Here is an 18,649-nt window from a genome sequence, read left to right as displayed (position 1 = left end):
CATCTTGCACACTTGCCTGAAAAGGATGCACACATACCGATCGGAATCCGGGGTCGGCTTCCCCACACCCGGATTCTACTTGTTAATTTCATCGTTGCTTCTTGACTCCTTCACTCTCTGCTTGGGAGGATTCGTGACTTGCCTTCCGTCGCCATGAGACCTTCCGCAGTGCGCCTACTGAACATTCTTGTTCCAATCAAGCGGTAAGTTCTGCATTTTCTGTTATATCACCCGATTGACTCGAGTGAGTCTGCAGGACTGTGGACTATGCGGTGAAGATTCGCGTGAATCCCGACCAGAAGGGAATTGATCTCAACGTCAAGCATTCAATGGTACGTCTGCACGCTGGAACCGTGGTCATGATGTATTTTTATGTTGTTCCAACGACGTGCAGAACCCCTTCGACGAGATCGGTTCGTAAGGCTATCCCGCTATTACCCATGGATAACGATGACATGGTCTACACAGCGGTCGAGGAAGCCGTGCGGCTGCGGGAGAAGCTCAAGGACGCGGTCAAATCCATTAAGGTCGTCACCATTGGTCCACCGAAGTCTTCGGAGACGCTGCGCACGGCTCTCGCAATGGGTGCAGACTCCGGCATCCACGTGGAGATCCCCGACTCTGCACCTGCACCGGAGCCCCTTGGTATCGCGAAGGCTTTGCGTGCGGTCATTGAGCGGGAGCGCGAGAAGGGCGGTGTGGACCTCGTCATCATGGGAAAGCAGGCCATTGATGACGACGCCGGCCAGACGGGTCAGATGCTCGCCGGGCTGATGGATTGGTCGCAGGCAACGTTTGCCAGCAAGGTTGCGCTGGACGTGGAAAAGAATGAAGCGAATGTTACGAGGGAGATTGACGGCGGGTTAGAGGAGCTGCGGTGTCGGCTGCCGCTGGTCGTCACCACAGATCTCCGGTGAGTATTCACGTGCTATCAAGACAGTTTATGAACATCTGAATTGTATTTTACCAGGCTCAACGGTAAGAGCAGCACCACATTCACGGAGTGTGAGCGGCGATACTGACTCTCAGATCAGAACCGAGATACGCTTCGCTGCCCAACATTATGAAGGCAAAGAAGAAACCCATCGAAAAGCTCACTCCGAAGGATCTCAGCGTGGATCTCGCTCCCCGGATAGAGACGCTGAAGGTGACAGAGCCTCCGAAACGCGTTGGTGGTGTAAAGGTGATGCTGCCTGCCTTCACAAGTGTCACCAGAATGCTTATGAATTCACGGTATTAGGTCGCAAATGTGGACGAGTTGATTGCGAAACTCAAGGAGGCCGGTATCACTGCTGTTAAATCATAACTTGCGCCGTATGCCATGGTTACTCCCTCAACAGTGGACCATGTATATTATTAGTGACCACATCCGTTGTGATAATACATCAGGAACTCGGGATATCTCCGTAGCATCCATACTATGGGCTACCGGTCAACAGTGTCAAGCAGTTTGCATGGTGTCTCACGTGTGACAAAGCCGTATAAGAGGATGAATGTAGTCATGAAAACGTTTACACGGCCGACCCACTATACTCCGGCTCTTCCTTCACAATGTAAGGACGCATGTCTCCCGTCCGTGTCACCTGTATCCCCTGGTCACCCGCGAAACTCAGCGTCCTAGTACGTTCTCGCATCCCCACACTTTCTGGTGGGTCTTGTCCTTCCTGCGATGAATGCGACGAGCTCTCTGGTTCCTCCACTACCCGCGGAGTCTCTTCATTTTTTTCGCCCACTCCTGGCTGCGTGCGTGGCCGAAATTCATGTGGGAGGAGCACAGCGCGGTCGAGTGCGACAGGAAGACCACGGTGGCGCCCGCGGATCATCACGGCACACATGACGAGCTTGGACAATGTATGGAAAGCACCGGAAAGCGAGTAATTCGCCTACAACCACGATCTTTCATTCAGCTGCCTAGATGCGCCGAGCAGGAATTATTCACCGTTGGGATACCGAGCGAAAGCCCAACAGTCCCGTAAGCGGACACAACCTCAAAAACTGGAGTCAAGTCAGTATATCATCATCCTTGTGAAGACACCAGTGACCTACTACATGCGAAGACGTTGAACCATGTAGCGTTTGCGGTGTTCGTGAGACCTGGTCTCTATCATCACAAGATTATAAACGTTTCCGCATAATGAGTGGATATGTAATTACCTCAATGATACAGATCAGGAACACAGATAGTGCAAGCCACCACATATCTACAAGTAGAAAGATTTAATTGGGGCGTAGCAGGTGGGGAAAGACATATTACCGAATGCAAGCTGTCTCCGCGCATGACGTAACAGGTACTTACCCCAGATCGAGACACGGGACTCAGCGGTAGACGTCAGTAGAGCCTCGTAGTCGCTTTCATCGTCATCTTCCTCGTAGATCCCAAGAGAATTCTCTTCGTACACGTTAGTCGACCGGACACTGTTCGCCTAACGGTTAGTATCACGCGACGACGAGGAAGGTACGATAGTACCTCATTGCGATAGGATAGATAGCTATGTACATCATGATAACATACAGCACCCTATCGGGCAACGTAAGATTGGGCTCTGTACAAGAGGATGGGGCTTACTGGACGGCTGGCACTAGCGAAGACAGGGCGACAGATTGATATCCAGAGCTCCTGACTGCGACAGCCTGAAGAATGGCGTCGAAAATCCGCGTTCCGACTGGGATAACGTCCGTGAATGGGTTATCGATGTTGAGTATTGGATCAAACATAAAGTCAATGACGCTGTACAGAAAGGTTAGGATTCCACAACATCTATCTACAAAGTGAAATGCACGTGCTTGAGAAGCATAGTGATGCCAAACAGAAGCCAGGTCTGGTGGGAGGGGAAGAGGTAGATGAAACAACGACGAGGATGATCCAGAAGGAATTGCATTGATTCTTTGGTGCGAGAGTTATTGGGATAAAGTTTGGCCAGAATCCAACTAGATAAATGCCTGTTACACAGGATCTGTCTATAGTGAGCAGCTGAAACTTACATAGCCAAGCGAAATCTGTGATCTAAGATTGAGTGCTTTAGAAAGGAGGAAGATGAAGGGGAACTCACAAGACAGGCTAATAAAACATGCGTAGTTCAGCGGGAAGAGTAGGTAGACACCGTGCACGACTTACGAAAAGGGTATTGCCGGCAAGTACACAAAACACTAAGAATACAATCATGGGGTATGCGGTGCGAAAAGGCACCATGTTCTGGTCGACGAGAGACATTCCTGTGTTAGCCCATGCTCCAACGACTTGGAACGCAGAGAACCTGACATTATTAACGTCAGTGACGAGACATCTGACAAACCCATGACGCGCACCAGACAGGGTTAATTTTTTTATGCTGCTGTGGTGGTTCGAAATTGCTCCGCCAGCGCGATTGCACCATGGTGGGTGCTACCACAACGAAGGATATGGCCAACAATCCGAAGTAATACTGTACACCGGACATGAGCGCTGGGACGACCGTATTGCACTGAACTTACTAATGGTACGATCCACAACAACGAAGTAAGAGCGCGATACTCCACGCCACCTAGCTCCTCAATATTCTCGCGAGACAGCCCTCGAAAAGCAGAGTTTCTGCCAACTATCGCTCGAAATGATATATAGGGAACGCGTTTCGCCACCTGAGGACCGGCAGAATCAACGAAATTGTCACCTCTGTGGGGCACCAGAGTCTCTGTTCTCGGCAGGGTCATCGTCCGGCGTAATTTGCTGTGCAACCGAGGGAACATCCGACGGAACAGCCGTGAGATGAGGTCGTAGACGCCCGGAAACCCGCCAAAATCACCCTTTGACGCATTGTCAGGAGGAGGGACGCGAATTATGGTGGACCTTCTGCTGGTTACCCGGGATAGCTGGTCAACCCCTGAGGCCTGCACGACATGCCGGGTCGCATGTGTATCGTCCTCGGCGGCTGGTTTTGACTGCATAGACCGCACGCCCGTCGGAGTGATCAAGTGCGGCGCGATGTCCACTCTGCGGACCATGCCAGGATGAAATTTCTTCAGTGGAGTACCGGACTTGTTCTTCCATTGCGTATCACCTTCACGAGCATTTTCACTATCCGGCCGATGCTGCTCCTCAACGGCCCCAAGGCGCAAAGACGGAGGATGTTCCCCAGTGGATTGCCACGTTGGCTTTCGATCTAGTTCAGCATTTACGATATGCTCCAGGCTGTTCAGGAAGTATAATCTAAAAGAATATCGCGGTCACTCGAGCTCGAGGACGTCGGAACAAGTTCAAACCTTCGGACGAAGACGACCACCCATGCAACAAAGGCCTAACGCGAAAACTTCACAGCTGAAATAAAAAGTATGATGTTGTCGTCAACGTACCTGATTTCCGATTAACTCCAAAATGACCAAGATTGTCTGTTGCCATATTGTCAAAGAGCTAAGGTCGATGGTCGTAAGCCCAGTACCAGTGACCCCACTGTAACAGACAAATAGAGCATCTATAAACTTTATTTTATACTCTCCGTTAGAAGCCCAGAAGATAACAGCAAAGAGAAGAGGGATTATGAGACTGCAACGTTCTTCAATAGCGACTCATGTTGGGTAAAGGGAACTGGCTCACAAAGAAAGTAGATGGATGCGGAAGAAATTCAGGCGAGATTTGATATATGCCAACATCGAGAATCGTGCTCTGACAAGCAGTGGATGTTCCGGAGTCCTGAGTACTTCAATTCAGGATCACTAATGAAATTCGGAAGTCACTGACTCCTTTCCTCAGCCATCGGTGTCTCGCATAATCTCTGAAAAGCTCACACCTCGGAATAACGCGTGTGCATCCGACCTGGGGACGACGTAGCGTTCTTGATAGAGAACATACGAGCAAGCCGAGGGTAGCTGATCAAAAGCTGAAGGTACGCTAAGATGCTTGGCATTCTACTGAGTACATAAACCGGAATTAGCCCGGGCCGGCGCCGTTGGTTGCAATTGGTGCTCGACTTGACCGCAGCTGAGTCTGCAATGCACAACAACACCGGCGGTGTTTTCATCCTTGTTGGGGAACACGGACGCTAGTGTCTTCTGCATGGGGGATGTTGTCGAAGTCGGTGACATACTGGGTTTTCCCGAGGAGATGTCGTAACGTCTGTACAAAGGCGTAGCACTGATCGATACTCATCCCGTAATAGCTGGTCAAATATGGATGTACATCCCGAGAGATTGATGCCACAGCTATGTCGGTACACCTACGATAGCGTCTGTACATGCATGTATGATTCGACAAATACTAGGTAGAGAATGTCAAGGTGCTATCCCGAATCCTTAGCTTCACGCAGCGTTCAGTCGGCCATTCGAATCGAACATATTCGAGTGTGGATTCAAGCGTCATGTGCGCTGCCTCAGGATTAGCATTTGTTACAACGCTGCACATTCAAGTAACGGCTCACCCTCCTCCCCTACATTGAAATCAAGTCTCTTGAAAGGTTCGGAGCCTCCATGTCCCTGTCGTGGTGGTGCTCCAGGATTGAAGAAGCTCGTGAAGCTCGACCCGACTTTCCACACAAGTACAACAGACTCTTCGAGTGACATGGTCACCAAACGTCGCCCGTCAGGCGAGAAACTGCACGCCGTGGCTCTCTTCTTGTGTCCTTCCAGTACGTACAATCTTGTTGCTGTCTTGAGGTCATACATAACGACTGAACCTTCACTCGTTCCGACTGCAAGTCGTTGAGTGGCCATGTGGAAGTCCACCGTGGGAAAGCTACAAGTGGTTGTGAGCTCATGTAGACTCACATAGGTGACATATTCTGCTGACGTCTGTACGATATGACCCAAAATCTCCGTGGCAGAGTCCAGTACCGCATCTCGACTGGCTGTTGAGTTGGGATCAAGAGATTTGACAACTGCTTCCACCAGTCGAGGTAAGTTGCTGTACAGCACCAGAGGTTTCTGGAATGTAGGACTAAGCAGTGGTGTCCGCCCATCGATGGGTGGTCCCTACCTTGCGGATTAGGAAAATGACAAGTTGCAGTGTAGACCTGCGATGCTGAACGCTCCGAGGATGAAGGATATCAATGGTCAGTGTGGTCATGAAGAGCGGAGTATTACTCGACATGATTTGCAGAATTGCCGTGCGTGCCAGAAGCCAGACATTGTGCACAGAAATCGCTTCTTTCTTCGATGACATGGCCAGTGTGAATAGTGCGCGCAGCATCTCCACCGCGTCAACATATTGTTGCCACACAGGGAAGCCGCGAGAGCAAAGTTCAATGGCAAGTGCTCTATAGGGAGATGTATCATCGTGCAAATACAGAGCGATTGATCTTGAGATGTCAGCAAGAGAGCTAAGATGTTATGTGTTAGCAGGAACACGTTCGGGTTCCATAGACATACCTCGTGGTCAGAAAACTGTACTTCTCTACTGCAATGAAGCCGCAGATGAATAGAGCCATCGCACTACTCACTGACTCGCGATCTGCTTCCAATTGCAAACAAGGAACTGAAGAGTATGACGTGAGGTCAGATACCCAGGCACAAAAGATAGTATCCGTACGGGAACTTTGCCACTTTTCTACCATCTGGATTGTCTCGGCATCAGAACGTTGTGCGACTCCAGCGTCGAATAACACGCGATACGCATGGCGCAACTCTATCACTGGATGCTACTATTCGAACAGATGTCAGGATCGAAAACATCAGAACTTACCGGAGGTACGAAGCCAACGCTCAGCTAAAATGGAAAGGCAAGGCGGCCTGTACGAATTTCCAACAGCTTGTGCAAGAGAAGCCAGGTAGAAAGCGGCTACTGTGTTCGCATTTTGCATAAGGTCTACTTTTGACGTCAGTGAGTTATCTATTGGATGTGACGACATACCATCATCGTATGCCAATGCTCGTAAGACAGCCACGACGGCAGATGCTCTCATCGCCGAAGCTTCCGAAGAGATGCACCATGGACTGTGCGGTGCATGTTCAGAGAATATAGACGAAGCGTTGCATCTGTAAGAGTGCTCAATGAGCATCGTGTTCCATAACGACAAACAGGAAACCAAAACCGACTCCGACGTCAAGCCAACACGGACGCGTGACGCATTGATGCCAAGTTTCGTCCGACATATTGCATCAATCTCCTCACTCAATCCGAAGGTGAGTAACGACGATAGTGTGGACCGGAGCTGCTGCTGCTTGTATGGACGCTCGCGATCCAAGTTGGTAGCAGAGGCTTTAGTTTCAGCTGAGTGCGGTCCATGTCCATATTGCTGCAATAGAGCCTCCACATCAAGTAGAAGCGTGGCCGCTGTGGGTATCACAACGTTCATTGGCACGACTCGCGTGTTTCAGGAGATATACTTACTGGAGTCGACTCCAGAAGCTCTTGGTAGTGCAGAGAGCACTTGCGAAGTCGAAGTCGAGGCTGCTGTTTCCAAGGACCTGGCGAGTATGGTCAATTACCAATAGGTTGAAGATAAGGTCGGAATCACCAGTGATTCCAACCACCTTCTCTCAACAGCGCGTCAGCCTTGTCCGCGGCCATTGATCGCCAGAATTCTCGCGTTGTAGTGTCCCACAGGCGAGCTCGTCCATCTGCATACACAAGGAGCATATTTCCCTCTCCAAGACAAATCCGCCTTAAGGGCGCGACCGACGCAGGCACTAAGTAAAGACTGCAACACAACTTCAGTAAACAGCCAGCGTGGCAGGTCGATGGACGTACAATTGGCATTCCGCGTCAACTGCGATAACTGCGATGGCACCGTCTTGCGATATACAGAGAATGCAGTCTTGAAGACGTCCCACTTCTTCATCATGGAGCTGGATAACTTGCGCGAGAGGAGTAGTGAAGATTGTCCAGAGCGCGCAGAGCTTCAGAGAGCTATGCGCCAGTTAACTCATACCATCACGAGCGCTGGACGAAGAAGGAAAACTCACTCGAGCGTCCATATTGCAACAGAGCCGTCGTCTCCGCCGCCCACAACAAACCGTCTCTTTGTTCGCTCGTTCTCGACCAGATGGAGTGCATGGATGTGATCAGACAGAGAAATATCGGACTTTTCTTCAGATGCCTGGGTACCCTGGCTACTGATCAAGCACCGGAAAGAGGTGCGGCCAAGCAGGCCGTCGCCTTAAACGTATCTGAGCGGAAGGCGCCAGGACATTCAATGGAAAACTTACTGTAACCTACGATGATGTGATTCAATTCAATGGGTAGCAGCGACGTCAGGCGGATTGCTGAGTTTATTGCGGACGGGAATATCCGAGATTTCCAGATAGAACGAGGCTTGGGATTTTCGCCGGCGTCAACTGACATGTATTCGAGTCTTCTCCTCCTATTCTTGACTCTTGTGAAAACCACATGTCCTTCTGATGGGATGCAATATGCATCTAACGGAGGAAGTAACGCAGACTGCAGCATCAATGGTCTGTCAGATGATGATTCAATGCGTGAGAAACGTTTAACCCAGATTTATCTACCAAAATGGTGAACTGACTGCATTAGTCCTTGTGTATCTGACACGGCTGCGTATGGCGAGCCGTTTGCATCCACCTCAATGAGGGAGATCGTCTCTATTCGATCCTGCATATCGTGCATCGAATCAACCCTTATGGGAAAGCGAGAATATGCGCCATACCGGCAGAACAACGGTGCAGGACTCTTCATTGGTCCACTGTACGTCACGAATACCAGACAACGGTTGTGTGAATAGGTGTCTCAAGTCATGACCGTGCCATTCAAAAACCTGCGAATAGCGATCAGACACAAAGTACTTGCTGGGACAAAGGAGCCTACCGATAGCTCTGACTGGGACCAATAAATTGCGCGGACTCCCGCGCCACAAGAGGTGGCTCGCGATCCGAGAATCCTTCCCCGCAGCGGGATATCTCCGATATCAACCTCTTCGCTGACTTGGAAGTGACCCCGAAAGCTGCCCTTAGCGTCTTCGGGAGCGCCCGCCTTCGATAACGACTTGAGCACTTTGAAGGGGTTAGATAACGGAGGAGCGGCGGAAGAATCTGGCTCTTGCGAGCCGCTGTCGGCCGAATTTACGGAAGGCGCCAAGGACTGTAACACGAGGCGGCGCGATGATAATACGTGGAACAAAGTCAGCTTGCCTACGGAGTAGTTCTTAGCATGGTGAAGGGTGCCAAAGGAGCCCACAGACTCACCATCTCCCTCATGCTGAAGGCCGACACCTTCCACCGGTCCAGCGACAGTCCAGTCACCTATCTTTTCAAGGCTCGCACTATTTGGAGTCCTTTTGCACGTGGTTCGAAGTTCAAACATAACGATCCGTGTCTGGTCTTCGATGTCGATGTCAGCTTCATGCTGACTTCCAGAAAAGAGAACGTCGCGAGTTGCACAAGCGATCAAAATAAATGACTTCAGATTACATACAAGGAAATGACAGCAGACAGATTCAGAGAGTATGCAATGATTTATCGGAAATCCCTCGCACCTCGCCGCACACGGCAATGTTAAGGCTTTTCCACACCCAGATAGCAGATGATGCTGGGCTGGCCTTACTGACGGAAGAAATTGGAATATCCCCGTCATCCAAGTGGACTGATGCAACGCACGACCCGTCTATCGTGGCGTATATAGCAATATCGCTGCAACAATCACAGTCAATCAGATAAGCGAAGGGAAGGCAATTTACTTGCCCTGTCTGTTGCAATGCAATGATATGACGATTGTTGTCGTAAACTCTAAGAGCTGTGATAGCATGCCCCGAACCGAATGACGGAGGTAAGATGTGATACTTGAGTGATAAAAGACATGGATAAGGAGCTTCTTGCAACTCTACATCGGGAGCTGGAGATGGAGGGCCCGACAGAGTTTTTGCTGAAGAGGCACCGGATCCAAGTACAGGCTTCAAGTTGTTTCCAGAAGAAGGAGATGGCCTTCCAATAGTACCCTTGTCGACATTGAGTGATGATGGGTCATTAGGCTGCCTCTCTTTGACACCCCTGCCTTTGAGCATGCCTCTAAGCCTGTCCGGCTCCTCGTCAAAATCAACATAATTTTTGGGTGCCTCCACTTGCTCCTTAGAAACTGAGGACACTATACGAGACTGGGTGACAGGGAAGGGCAAGAAATTGGAATGTGTGGAAGACGGCGAAACGGAACGAGATGGGTGATGACCCAATCCAGTTACGTGGCTTCGGCTGGTAAGTCTCGGACTTCCAACAATCTCTTGGATATATCTGATACGCTCATGCTGGCCGACATGTGGGGACACGTGGAAGACATACAATGTGCCGTCTTCACAACCGAAAGCAGCCCCTTGTAGTGCACTGTCAGACTTGCCGTCTTGAGAAGCGGTAGATGAGAGTTCCCAGCAGGTAAGACATGATGGCGAGGCCGAGCAACAACTTAAATCCACGAAATCTCCGTCCAGTTCGCTTGTATCTTGGGTCGGGAACGTCAGAGGGAGTAAGAATGAGCTCCGAAGCATGGAACTGTGAGAGAGATGACCAGTGACTACTTCGTCAATCTTCGGCACCTTGCAACTGCAACTAGAGACTTGTTATGAGATGTGTATGTCGAAGTATGCTGACTCGAGAAGCGCCTTGAGGGGCCCGTTGCCGAATAAGGAAGTTGTGGTTTGTCTCATGAACTTGAACTTGTTCTTTCCAGCTTCTCACCATCATGGGATATGTCTTCTGCGGTGTATTACTCACAGCTTCTAGGACGACACATAGTCTCCCCAGGCAGAATAGACACTCTGCTTCAATTTTCGTCCTGGCGACACCGATATTTATGGAATACTCCAGCCATCCAAGGAGTTTTGGTGTCACAGGCACTACTACATCATCCGGGGCAGTACGATAGGAATGTCTGAATCATGCTCGCCTGCTTCTGTTTCTCGTAGGAACAGAGACTGTTCTCCCTCAGTACTCGTCATCTGTGCGAGTACCCGGGTGACCACATCAAGCCGTTGAGCTTCAGACTGGCTATCTCGCCGCCTCGAGCTCGAGGCGCTGGTGTACGCATGAAGTTAGCAGTCTTCCAATCTTCATATAATCCTCGGCTTATTCATGATTCCAATCGTCTGCATCCTGCACGCCCGAAGCTTTGAGCACATGCTTTGCATTCGGTCATCTTCTGTTGACTCGGGGCTCGCACATACCCAACAGATCAGCATCCATGCAAAGTCGGCCCCCCAATCCTGAACTTTATGCAGGCTCCAGAACTTCAGATGGACAGAGCGGCGCCCTTGCCGACACTTCGATCGTTCATCCCGGACGTACATGGTCGATTCTCTGCAACTTTGTCGGAACAGCTCAGAAGTATCATGGTCTTGGCATTACGAATCTCATACTCGCGCACTAACGCCGCATGCCGGGTCAGTGTATGAGTATGTCGATAAGTAACTCACAACTCGTGATAGCCTGCTGCTCCGCGTGCTCTCGATCCTGCACCGCTCTCGTCATCTGAACCCATCCTCTATCTGATAGTTTGGAGTGGCACTGATGGCGGTCATTCCACGCGGGGCATCGGATGGTAAAGCGCAGGTGCAATCGTCGCGTATAACCATTAGCACAGCGGTCGGGCTAATCATCGGTGTTCGTGAGTGATTTTTCTTCCGTACGGCGAGCACATTACGAATGACCGCGCCTCGTGTCTTCCCCTCTCATTTCTAGTGTGTCTTTTCGGCCTGATCATCAGTTACCAGCTACTATTCTGTAAACGGAGGCCTACTCTTCACACTAAACGCACACTACTCTCTGTTCCTCGACCTATCCCCCGATCATCATCCACACACCCATCTACGTCCGTTTTGTCTGGATCTGCCTCATGTTTCGGTAGATTCAAGACTAAGACCGCCGGCGGTACACCTCCGAAGAAACGCGAAGTGTTACGGTCGTTGTATTTGCCCTCTACACGACACGTTGAGCTCCCAGTTACGCGACCGAAGGTGCCCAGACGGTCCCGGGTGAATCAACGTCTCTGCGGGGCCACACGCATTAACTCTCCGCATACCCCTATCCACCGACGACACTACACGCAGCTGGACGAGAGCCTCTACTCGAGTCCTTCCCCTTCGAAGCACACGGAGAAACCTCCCGCTGCGTGGATCTCGTCTCGATCGCCGTCTTATGACGATGTGCCTCCCACTCCTACGTCCGCCAAGGCCAAGACACGGTGCACGTGGAGCGAAGCTTCTCCCGTGCCTCTTTCGCCACCTCCTGCATACGTTCGCGGAACACCTGTGCGACGTGTATGTCAGGTGATCGGAGAAAGCCGTACGATACCGCCGGCCTACAGTCGAGGAGATCGAGGGAACATCCCTGGAGCTGCCAATGACAACGATTCGAGAGGAGGGGGTGAGGGAGATCTTCCGGATGTTGTAGTCGAGGAATCACCCATTGTCCGATTCCATAGTACTTCAGCTGCGGCGAGCTCGAGTAGTGTTTTTGTGATTTTGGGTGATGGTGAATCGGACAGTGATAGCAACAGTATATTCTGATAGGTTCATTTCGCGAGACCACGTCGAGTAGGCGTGCATCAATATGGATCGTTGTTCTAGAGAAGTCATTGTACCACTGGCTATGGTGTGAGCGTGTCAGTCAATTTTTCCGCGGTGATAGATAGGTACTGGCATAAACAGAATGGATATGTACTGGCATTAAGACCAAAGGTATCTATGAATGGGCATAAGCGAGACGCAGCAGAAAACACAGTATCTGAGTGGCCACTGGTTGATCACGACTAATGACCGGTTCCTATGTACGTATGTTATATATTCAAGGATCTGTTTTGCGTAGAAATGCATCACCAGGATGCGTGGACTAACAAGACGGAGTAAAAAGCTGATAAGACAAGTGTGAACACTTCGAGGTAGTATCGTTATGAAGGAATGACTACATCTGGTCTACACGTTAGAACATCTTGGAAAGAGGGGGGATGGAGCTACTCACTAGAAAGTGGTGTCAGGCTCGAGTATCCACCTATTGTTCTCCAAAGCGTGACAAGAATGACGATGGAACAGTATTCGGAGTATCTAGCCCGGTAAGGTCATCTAGGCTTGACGAAGCAGGTGCAGGATTAGTGCTTGGCGTGATGAGACCCCGAGGCACTGATGCAGAGGGCACGCCAGAATTCAACGGAGTGAACGCCATCTGAGGCATTGCCACAGAGTTGGAATATGAGGAAATATCCTCAATATGCCGCATACAGTGCATGCAAGACCTCGGCTCGTGACGGTCCATGGATTTCCTTGAGACACCTTCACCATGCAAGGATGATTGGTGAATGCTCCGCCTTTGCAAGAATGATTGACGAATGCTCCACAATTGCAAGCCGAAATTCGCTGTGGTGTTCATGAGTAATCGGAGCCCAGGAAGGGATTGTAAATCTTACCCAGAAGTCCTAACGTCCCCAGCACTAAAACCACGACATACAAAGGCGGTATGCCTGCGCTGGAAGTCGTACCTTCCGAGTTACAGGAAGGTATAGAGATGTCCATGTCCACAGCAGGCTGAGGATCGGAGTCTCCAATGGTAGGGAGGGGTGACATTGGCTTCAGCGTGCAGGGTATGTCAAGTACTACTCAGCGGGGAAAGTTATGCAGACTATCGTCCACTACAGCTCCTCTACTACACCTTAAATACCCAGTCGCAGCAACATAATGCGCATATCCATCCATAGCCATGGTGGTGAGGTACACGGCGGTGTGGTTATGCAGGACCCCCGACAATTGGCGGAAATGCCTGATCCTGAGAAGCCCAAAATGTCCGTTACCAGAAGCCGATTTCTGGCCTGAAATGTCCGCAAAAAACCAGGCCTCCGGCCCTCGGAGGTCAAATTTGTCCGGGTTTTGGACCAGGCATCGGTTCAGCACAGAAATGTCCGGGCTCCCAGATCAGGCCTCAGGAGGCTCCAATTTTTGTCCGTATTCACGAATCAGGCCTCGGGAGGCTCCAATTTTCAGAACTGCTTTCCGAGCTGCGAGAATGAAGGAATGAGCATGCCCCCTTGTGTAACACATTCTATCTATTACTTGAGATGGAATTCAAGGCTACTACGATAGTGACATCGTAAGGTAAGTACCTTCTACTGTTCTTTGTAGGTTTCCATCTTCAGGAAGACACTTATGTGAGGCCGCTGAGATATCAACTACAAACTTCGAAGCGGCGTGTCTGTGCGACCAGACAGCACCTAGAGAGCCTTTGAAGACAGTAGTAAGTCTGAGCCTGTCTGAGAGCCCCCTTCCGCCCCGGTGCCGGCCTCATACATAGATAGGTTCGGCCGGGGTCGAACTTTGTCCGGAGGGGGATCAGGCATCAATGATTTCCGGTACGTCTGTCCGTGAAAAACCTCAGGCCGTCCACGGGTTGACCCCCTGATTTGTCCGTGAAAAATCAGGGATGGCGCTCTCAAAAGTCCAAATTTTGTCCGAAATCGGCTCAGGGATCCTCCCCAATTGTCGGGGGTCCTGGTTATGCGCGATCGTGCAGGTCTTGCACCGATCGAGATAGATTCTCCGATAGTCTCGGAACCAGACGCATTATGGTCCATCGGCATTTACCGCTTAGCTGCCCAAGGCTATGTACTGCTAGGCACTCCAAGTCCATGGCTATTTTCATTCTAGGATTGCTACTGCTGTTCGTATCAGCGACTTTCTTTGGTTTCATACGCAACCTTCGCATAGAGAACAGCAGCCGTCGAAAACGTGTGCTCGGTGAACTCAGGCTATCCGGCAACCACATACTCGTGGGGTTTTTCCATCCGTATTGGTAAGATGGGTTGTGGTGTCCACTGAATGTGTCTCTGATCTTACCTAGTGCACTGAAGTAATGCAGGTGGAGGTGGAGAGCGCGTCTTGTGGACAGCGATTGCAATCTTGCAACGAACGGAGCCAGAAGTGGTGAGCGTGGTGTACACCGGAGATGTCGATGCCACAAAGGCGGATATCATTGCCAATGTTAAGGTTTGTCCTGTCTTCCGTGACTTTGTGGTGTCTCGACGAGCATCTTCCCAGTCTCGGTTCGACATTGACCTATCGCCACGAACTCTCCACTTCGTGTACCTTCATTCTCGCAATCTGGTCGAAGACTCGACATGGCCTCGATTCACCCTTCTGGGTCAAAGTCTTGGCTCCATGTTTCTGGCATGGGAGGCAATGTCCTCACTTATTCCGGATCTCTTCATTGGTATGTGGATATCCCTCAATGACCACGACATTGGTAGCTGAAGCCTTGTAGATACCATGGGATATGCCTTCACCTTTCACGTTGTGAAAATATTGGGCAATATCCCGATGGGTGCTTATGTGCACTATCCAACGATCAGCACAGATATGCTGGCTAGGGTGAAGTCACGCAAGAAATGGCATACGAACTCGGACCACATCAGTTCTTCGAGTGTCCTTAGCCGAGGAAAGCTCCTGTGCGTCATGAGAACCAATTCCTGTCTTTTCTCCCCTTATCTTAATGCAGGTACTATCGCGTGTTCATGTATTATTATGCCTACTCTCTCCGGCAGGCGTCATTCCTCATGGTGAATTCGTCCTGGACCAAGAACCACGTTGACGCGATATTGCAACATAGCGACCCACTCCTTGACGCCATTCATTTCTTTACACCAGTAACTCTGTTCCGGCTACTCTCGTGGGGACGGGCAGATCTACCGAAGTCTGCGCACATCGTCTATCCACCATGTGACACCTGCGAGATGGCCAAGTTCCCCCTCGAAGGGCGCGAACGTGTCATACTGAGCGTCGCACAGTTCCGGTCAGTGTCTTACGTGGCCGCTACAACATGTCCTAACGGGGATGTCTCTCGATAAGCCCGGAGAAGGATCACGCTGCGCAGTTGCACTCTTTCCATCAGTTGCTCAAAGCATACCCTGAGTACGGCATTCCTGGGGATCTGCAAGTCAAGCTTACCCTTGTCGGCGGGAGCCGCAATGCTGCAGACGCTGCGCGTGTGGAAGGCCTGCGCTCGCTCGCCGTCGAGCTGGGTATTGAGGTGTGTTTGTTACACCACCGCTTCGCCCCATTATACTCATTTCACGCTCTTGGCTTCCTGTACTGTCAGGAGCACGTGCGATTTGTGGTGAACGCTTCCTATGCAGAGATGCTCAATTGGCTCTCGCGTGCCAGCATCGGGCTTAGTACGATGGTGGATGAACACTTCGGCATCAATGTAGTAGAATACATGGTCAGTACGATAACTCCGCCGCCGCCAGGCAACTCTGCTGACGACGTCACCATCAGGCAGCTGGCGTAATCCCAGTGACTCACGCGTCAGGAGGGCCCTTGAACGATATCGTAGTGCCGTTCAACGGCGAACCCACGGGTAAGATGGAGATAACTTACTTCGGATACTGAGTCAGCGTCTGACCACCCATTCATTGCAGGCTATCACGCAACCACCCCCGAAACGTTCGCACAGGCATTCCATACCGTGCTGACATTACCGCCTGAAGCCGAGGCTGCCCTGCGGCTTCGCGCGAGGACTTGGGCCGTACAGCGCTTCTCCGAGGAGGAGTTCGAGAAGGGGTGGAACGCGAGTGGGTGGAAGCAATGGGTATTTGCGTAAGTGGTCATCCAAAGACATGGGTTTACCAGCATATCAGTCCCGCCACCTTTCCATCTGAATACGATTGTGAATATCTCGTGAAGGTGATGCGTAATCGAACAATTAATCGTATAGCATGTGTTTCAGACCGGACATCCAGAAATGCTGCCATCATGCTGCCACTCCAATTGTCTTCGGTTTACCCCAGCTTGACCATAACCTTGTCAGCTTTCCCATGTATTTGCTGCAAACTCTCATAACCGCTAAGACCGAGAGTGATCTCAGTGTCGGCGAGAACACTTCTGAGAACGTTCTCGACGCCCGCTTGGCCGCCAACTATGAGCCCGTAGATGTACGGCCTTGCATCTAAATAGAAGATATGAGAAGACTGTCATAAAAGATAGGAAGGGCGGGGCGCAAACTTACATAAAATACCTTGTGCGCCCAGCGCAATCGCTTTGAAGACGTCACTGCCGGTGCGGATGCCGGAGTCGAAGAGAATTGTCAACTTGCCGCTTGCCTGGGCTTCCTTCACCCTTGGGCTCTTCATGATTTGCTCGAGCGCATACAGTGCGGGAACGGCGCCGTCGACCTGACGGCCGCCTGCAGAGAACAAGTGAGACAGAATAATGGAATAAAGAACCTTTTTACTTGCCGTGATTAGACACGACGATTCCATCAATGCCATTGTCCATTGCAATCTCTGCATCCTGAGAAATATGTCAAAGGTGGATTTGGGTGTCGATCTGTTCACATACTTCAACGGATAGGATGCCTTTCAAAATTAGCGGTCCATCCCAGTTATCACGGATGAACTTCAGGTCGTCCCAGCTTCTGAAAACGCCCGAAGCAGTCTCTCCCATGTACTTCACGCCCAAGTACGCGCGCTGCTTCAACGTCTCGTCCCCAGCCTTGATACGCCTTTCCATCTCCTCTGGGTCATAGGGAAACGATGGTGCATCGTCTTCCGGGAACGGCTGGAGGCCATGCTTCGCCATGAACACCGGGTCCGTGAACCCAATCTGCGTGCCGACCCCGTGGAAGAAGGGTAAATAGGCGGTGTCAAGGTCATGTGGGCGCCAACCCAGAAGCATGGTATCGAGCGTAATCACGAGCGCACTGAAGCCGTTCGCCTTTGCACGAGATATCAACGATAGTGTCAGATCGGGCGACACGGGCCTGCAAGGTGACATCGTAAGGCGGGGAGAACTAGAAGTTTAGTAATGGGAACTCACCAGTACAGCTGGTACCAGCGGGGACCGGACCCGCTGGCTTTGGCGACCGCCTCGATACTGCGGGTCGAAGCGGTGCTCATGATGAAGGGAACACCGACTTGCGCCGCGGCTGCAGCAGAAGCAAGTTCTCCATCAGCATGATAAAGGGTTTGGACACCGATTGGAGATAGGAACAGAGGGGATGGATATTTGACTCCAAAGATAGTGGTCTGTGGAGCGGAATCCTGATTCAACAACGTGTGAGATAGGCATGCGGATGATGTACTTGCCTCTAAATTGCGCATTGTGACGTCGCGCAGCATTCGGGGTATGATCCTCCACTTAGTAAACTCTACTAAATTGGCGTCACACGTAGAACTCGTTCCTGCACTACCGAAGGCATAGAGAAATGCATCTGAATGGGGATTCGGAGTCAGTCAGCCGAGTAAGTTATTCAAGCATGGAATGATACGCACCTTGTCGATCCTTCAGCTTCTGTCGTGCAGTTTCTTCGAGCTTCTTGACATCAATTGTACCGCCAACAGGGATTCTGCGCTTGACATACGAGTCCCTCATGAACGCAGACCATTTCGACGAGGCAACACGGTCAGCCATAGCTTCTAGATAGTAGCTACCAGTGGCAAATAGTAGCGGGGGAAAAGCGGGAAAACGCCTTGGACCTGAGCATCCTGAACTTATTAGGTCTGATATACCGTGTGTATGGATATGCTATCATGATTATCCGCAGACACGATATAGGGGATTGGCACGACGCGGACGAAGTCTCCGCCGGATCTTTCTGACTCTGGCGTATGAGGAACCATATTTCGCGTAGATACAGCATCCTTCACCGGCGATCTGTAATAGATAGTTCGCGGTTCGCCGACCATAACATGACCGGTCAAGTGCCGGTCTCGTGGCTTCAGGACTTCGGGCAGTAAGCTCCAAGTGTGTTGCGAAGGAGCCGCAGG

The 18,649-nt window shown here is 50.9% G+C and overlaps 6 protein-coding genes across 6 annotated transcripts; 3 read left to right on the top strand and 3 right to left on the bottom strand.

The window, feature by feature from the left end:
• Window positions 1-153: 153 nt before the first annotated feature.
• SCP_0703450 (Probable electron transfer flavoprotein subunit) lies at window positions 154-1,306 on the top strand (the record flags this gene model as incomplete). The annotated part of the gene is made up of 7 exons (XM_027760271.1): window positions 154-203; window positions 257-332; window positions 395-413; window positions 469-913; window positions 971-978; window positions 1,035-1,183; window positions 1,241-1,306. The coding sequence occupies 7 exons, from the start codon at window positions 154-156 to the stop codon at window positions 1,304-1,306; spliced, it is 813 nt and encodes a 270-aa protein (XP_027616072.1).
• A 205-nt stretch (window positions 1,307-1,511) lies between these two features.
• SCP_0703440 (hypothetical protein) lies at window positions 1,512-4,623 on the bottom strand (the record flags this gene model as incomplete). The annotated part of the gene is made up of 16 exons (XM_027760270.1): window positions 1,512-1,883; window positions 1,940-1,995; window positions 2,047-2,101; window positions 2,155-2,201; window positions 2,255-2,415; window positions 2,468-2,518; window positions 2,567-2,728; window positions 2,785-2,928; window positions 2,983-2,997; window positions 3,051-3,058; window positions 3,116-3,254; window positions 3,307-3,422; window positions 3,472-4,183; window positions 4,237-4,271; window positions 4,327-4,516; window positions 4,568-4,623. The coding sequence occupies 16 exons, from the start codon at window positions 4,621-4,623 to the stop codon at window positions 1,512-1,514; spliced, it is 2,319 nt and encodes a 772-aa protein (XP_027616071.1).
• A 604-nt stretch (window positions 4,624-5,227) lies between these two features.
• On the bottom strand, window positions 5,228-10,394 carry SCP_0703430 (WD40 repeat-like protein; the record flags this gene model as incomplete). Its single annotated transcript, XM_027760269.1, has 20 exons — window positions 5,228-5,334; window positions 5,388-5,701; window positions 5,756-5,889; window positions 5,942-6,284; window positions 6,334-6,439; window positions 6,494-6,595; window positions 6,647-6,769; window positions 6,815-6,939; window positions 7,000-7,237; window positions 7,295-7,371; window positions 7,422-7,604; window positions 7,655-7,813; window positions 7,870-8,062; window positions 8,113-8,360; window positions 8,430-8,515; window positions 8,571-8,678; window positions 8,729-9,051; window positions 9,106-9,319; window positions 9,396-9,549; window positions 9,601-10,394. The coding sequence occupies 20 exons, from the start codon at window positions 10,392-10,394 to the stop codon at window positions 5,228-5,230; spliced, it is 4,131 nt and encodes a 1,376-aa protein (XP_027616070.1).
• A 1,018-nt stretch (window positions 10,395-11,412) lies between these two features.
• On the top strand, window positions 11,413-12,410 carry SCP_0703420 (hypothetical protein; the record flags this gene model as incomplete). The annotated part of the gene is made up of 2 exons (XM_027760268.1): window positions 11,413-11,509; window positions 11,584-12,410. 2 exons carry the CDS (start codon window positions 11,413-11,415, stop codon window positions 12,408-12,410), a joined length of 924 nt encoding a protein of 307 aa, XP_027616069.1.
• Window positions 12,411-14,515: 2,105 nt separating this feature from the next.
• On the top strand, window positions 14,516-16,485 carry SCP_0703410 (GDP-Man:Man(3)GlcNAc(2)-PP-Dol alpha-1,2-mannosyltransferase; the record flags this gene model as incomplete). The annotated part of the gene is made up of 9 exons (XM_027760267.1): window positions 14,516-14,679; window positions 14,738-14,873; window positions 14,925-15,096; window positions 15,148-15,331; window positions 15,382-15,675; window positions 15,732-15,912; window positions 15,982-16,104; window positions 16,161-16,242; window positions 16,304-16,485. The coding sequence occupies 9 exons, from the start codon at window positions 14,516-14,518 to the stop codon at window positions 16,483-16,485; spliced, it is 1,518 nt and encodes a 505-aa protein (XP_027616068.1).
• Window positions 16,486-16,663: 178 nt separating this feature from the next.
• SCP_0703400 (Uncharacterized lactate 2-monooxygenase) lies at window positions 16,664-18,293 on the bottom strand (the record flags this gene model as incomplete). The annotated part of the gene is made up of 7 exons (XM_027760266.1): window positions 16,664-16,830; window positions 16,891-17,067; window positions 17,120-17,174; window positions 17,223-17,643; window positions 17,700-17,908; window positions 17,969-18,093; window positions 18,155-18,293. 7 exons carry the CDS (start codon window positions 18,291-18,293, stop codon window positions 16,664-16,666), a joined length of 1,293 nt encoding a protein of 430 aa, XP_027616067.1.
• Window positions 18,294-18,649: the final 356 nt, after the last annotated feature.

Source organism: Sparassis crispa, assembly GCF_003851025.1.
Source record: "Sparassis crispa DNA, contig_000006F, whole genome shotgun sequence".
NCBI classification, from domain to species: domain Eukaryota; kingdom Fungi; phylum Basidiomycota; class Agaricomycetes; order Polyporales; family Sparassidaceae; genus Sparassis; species Sparassis crispa.
Note: the sequence above shows the minus strand (reverse complement) of the source record. Positions and strands in the feature narration are given on the sequence as shown.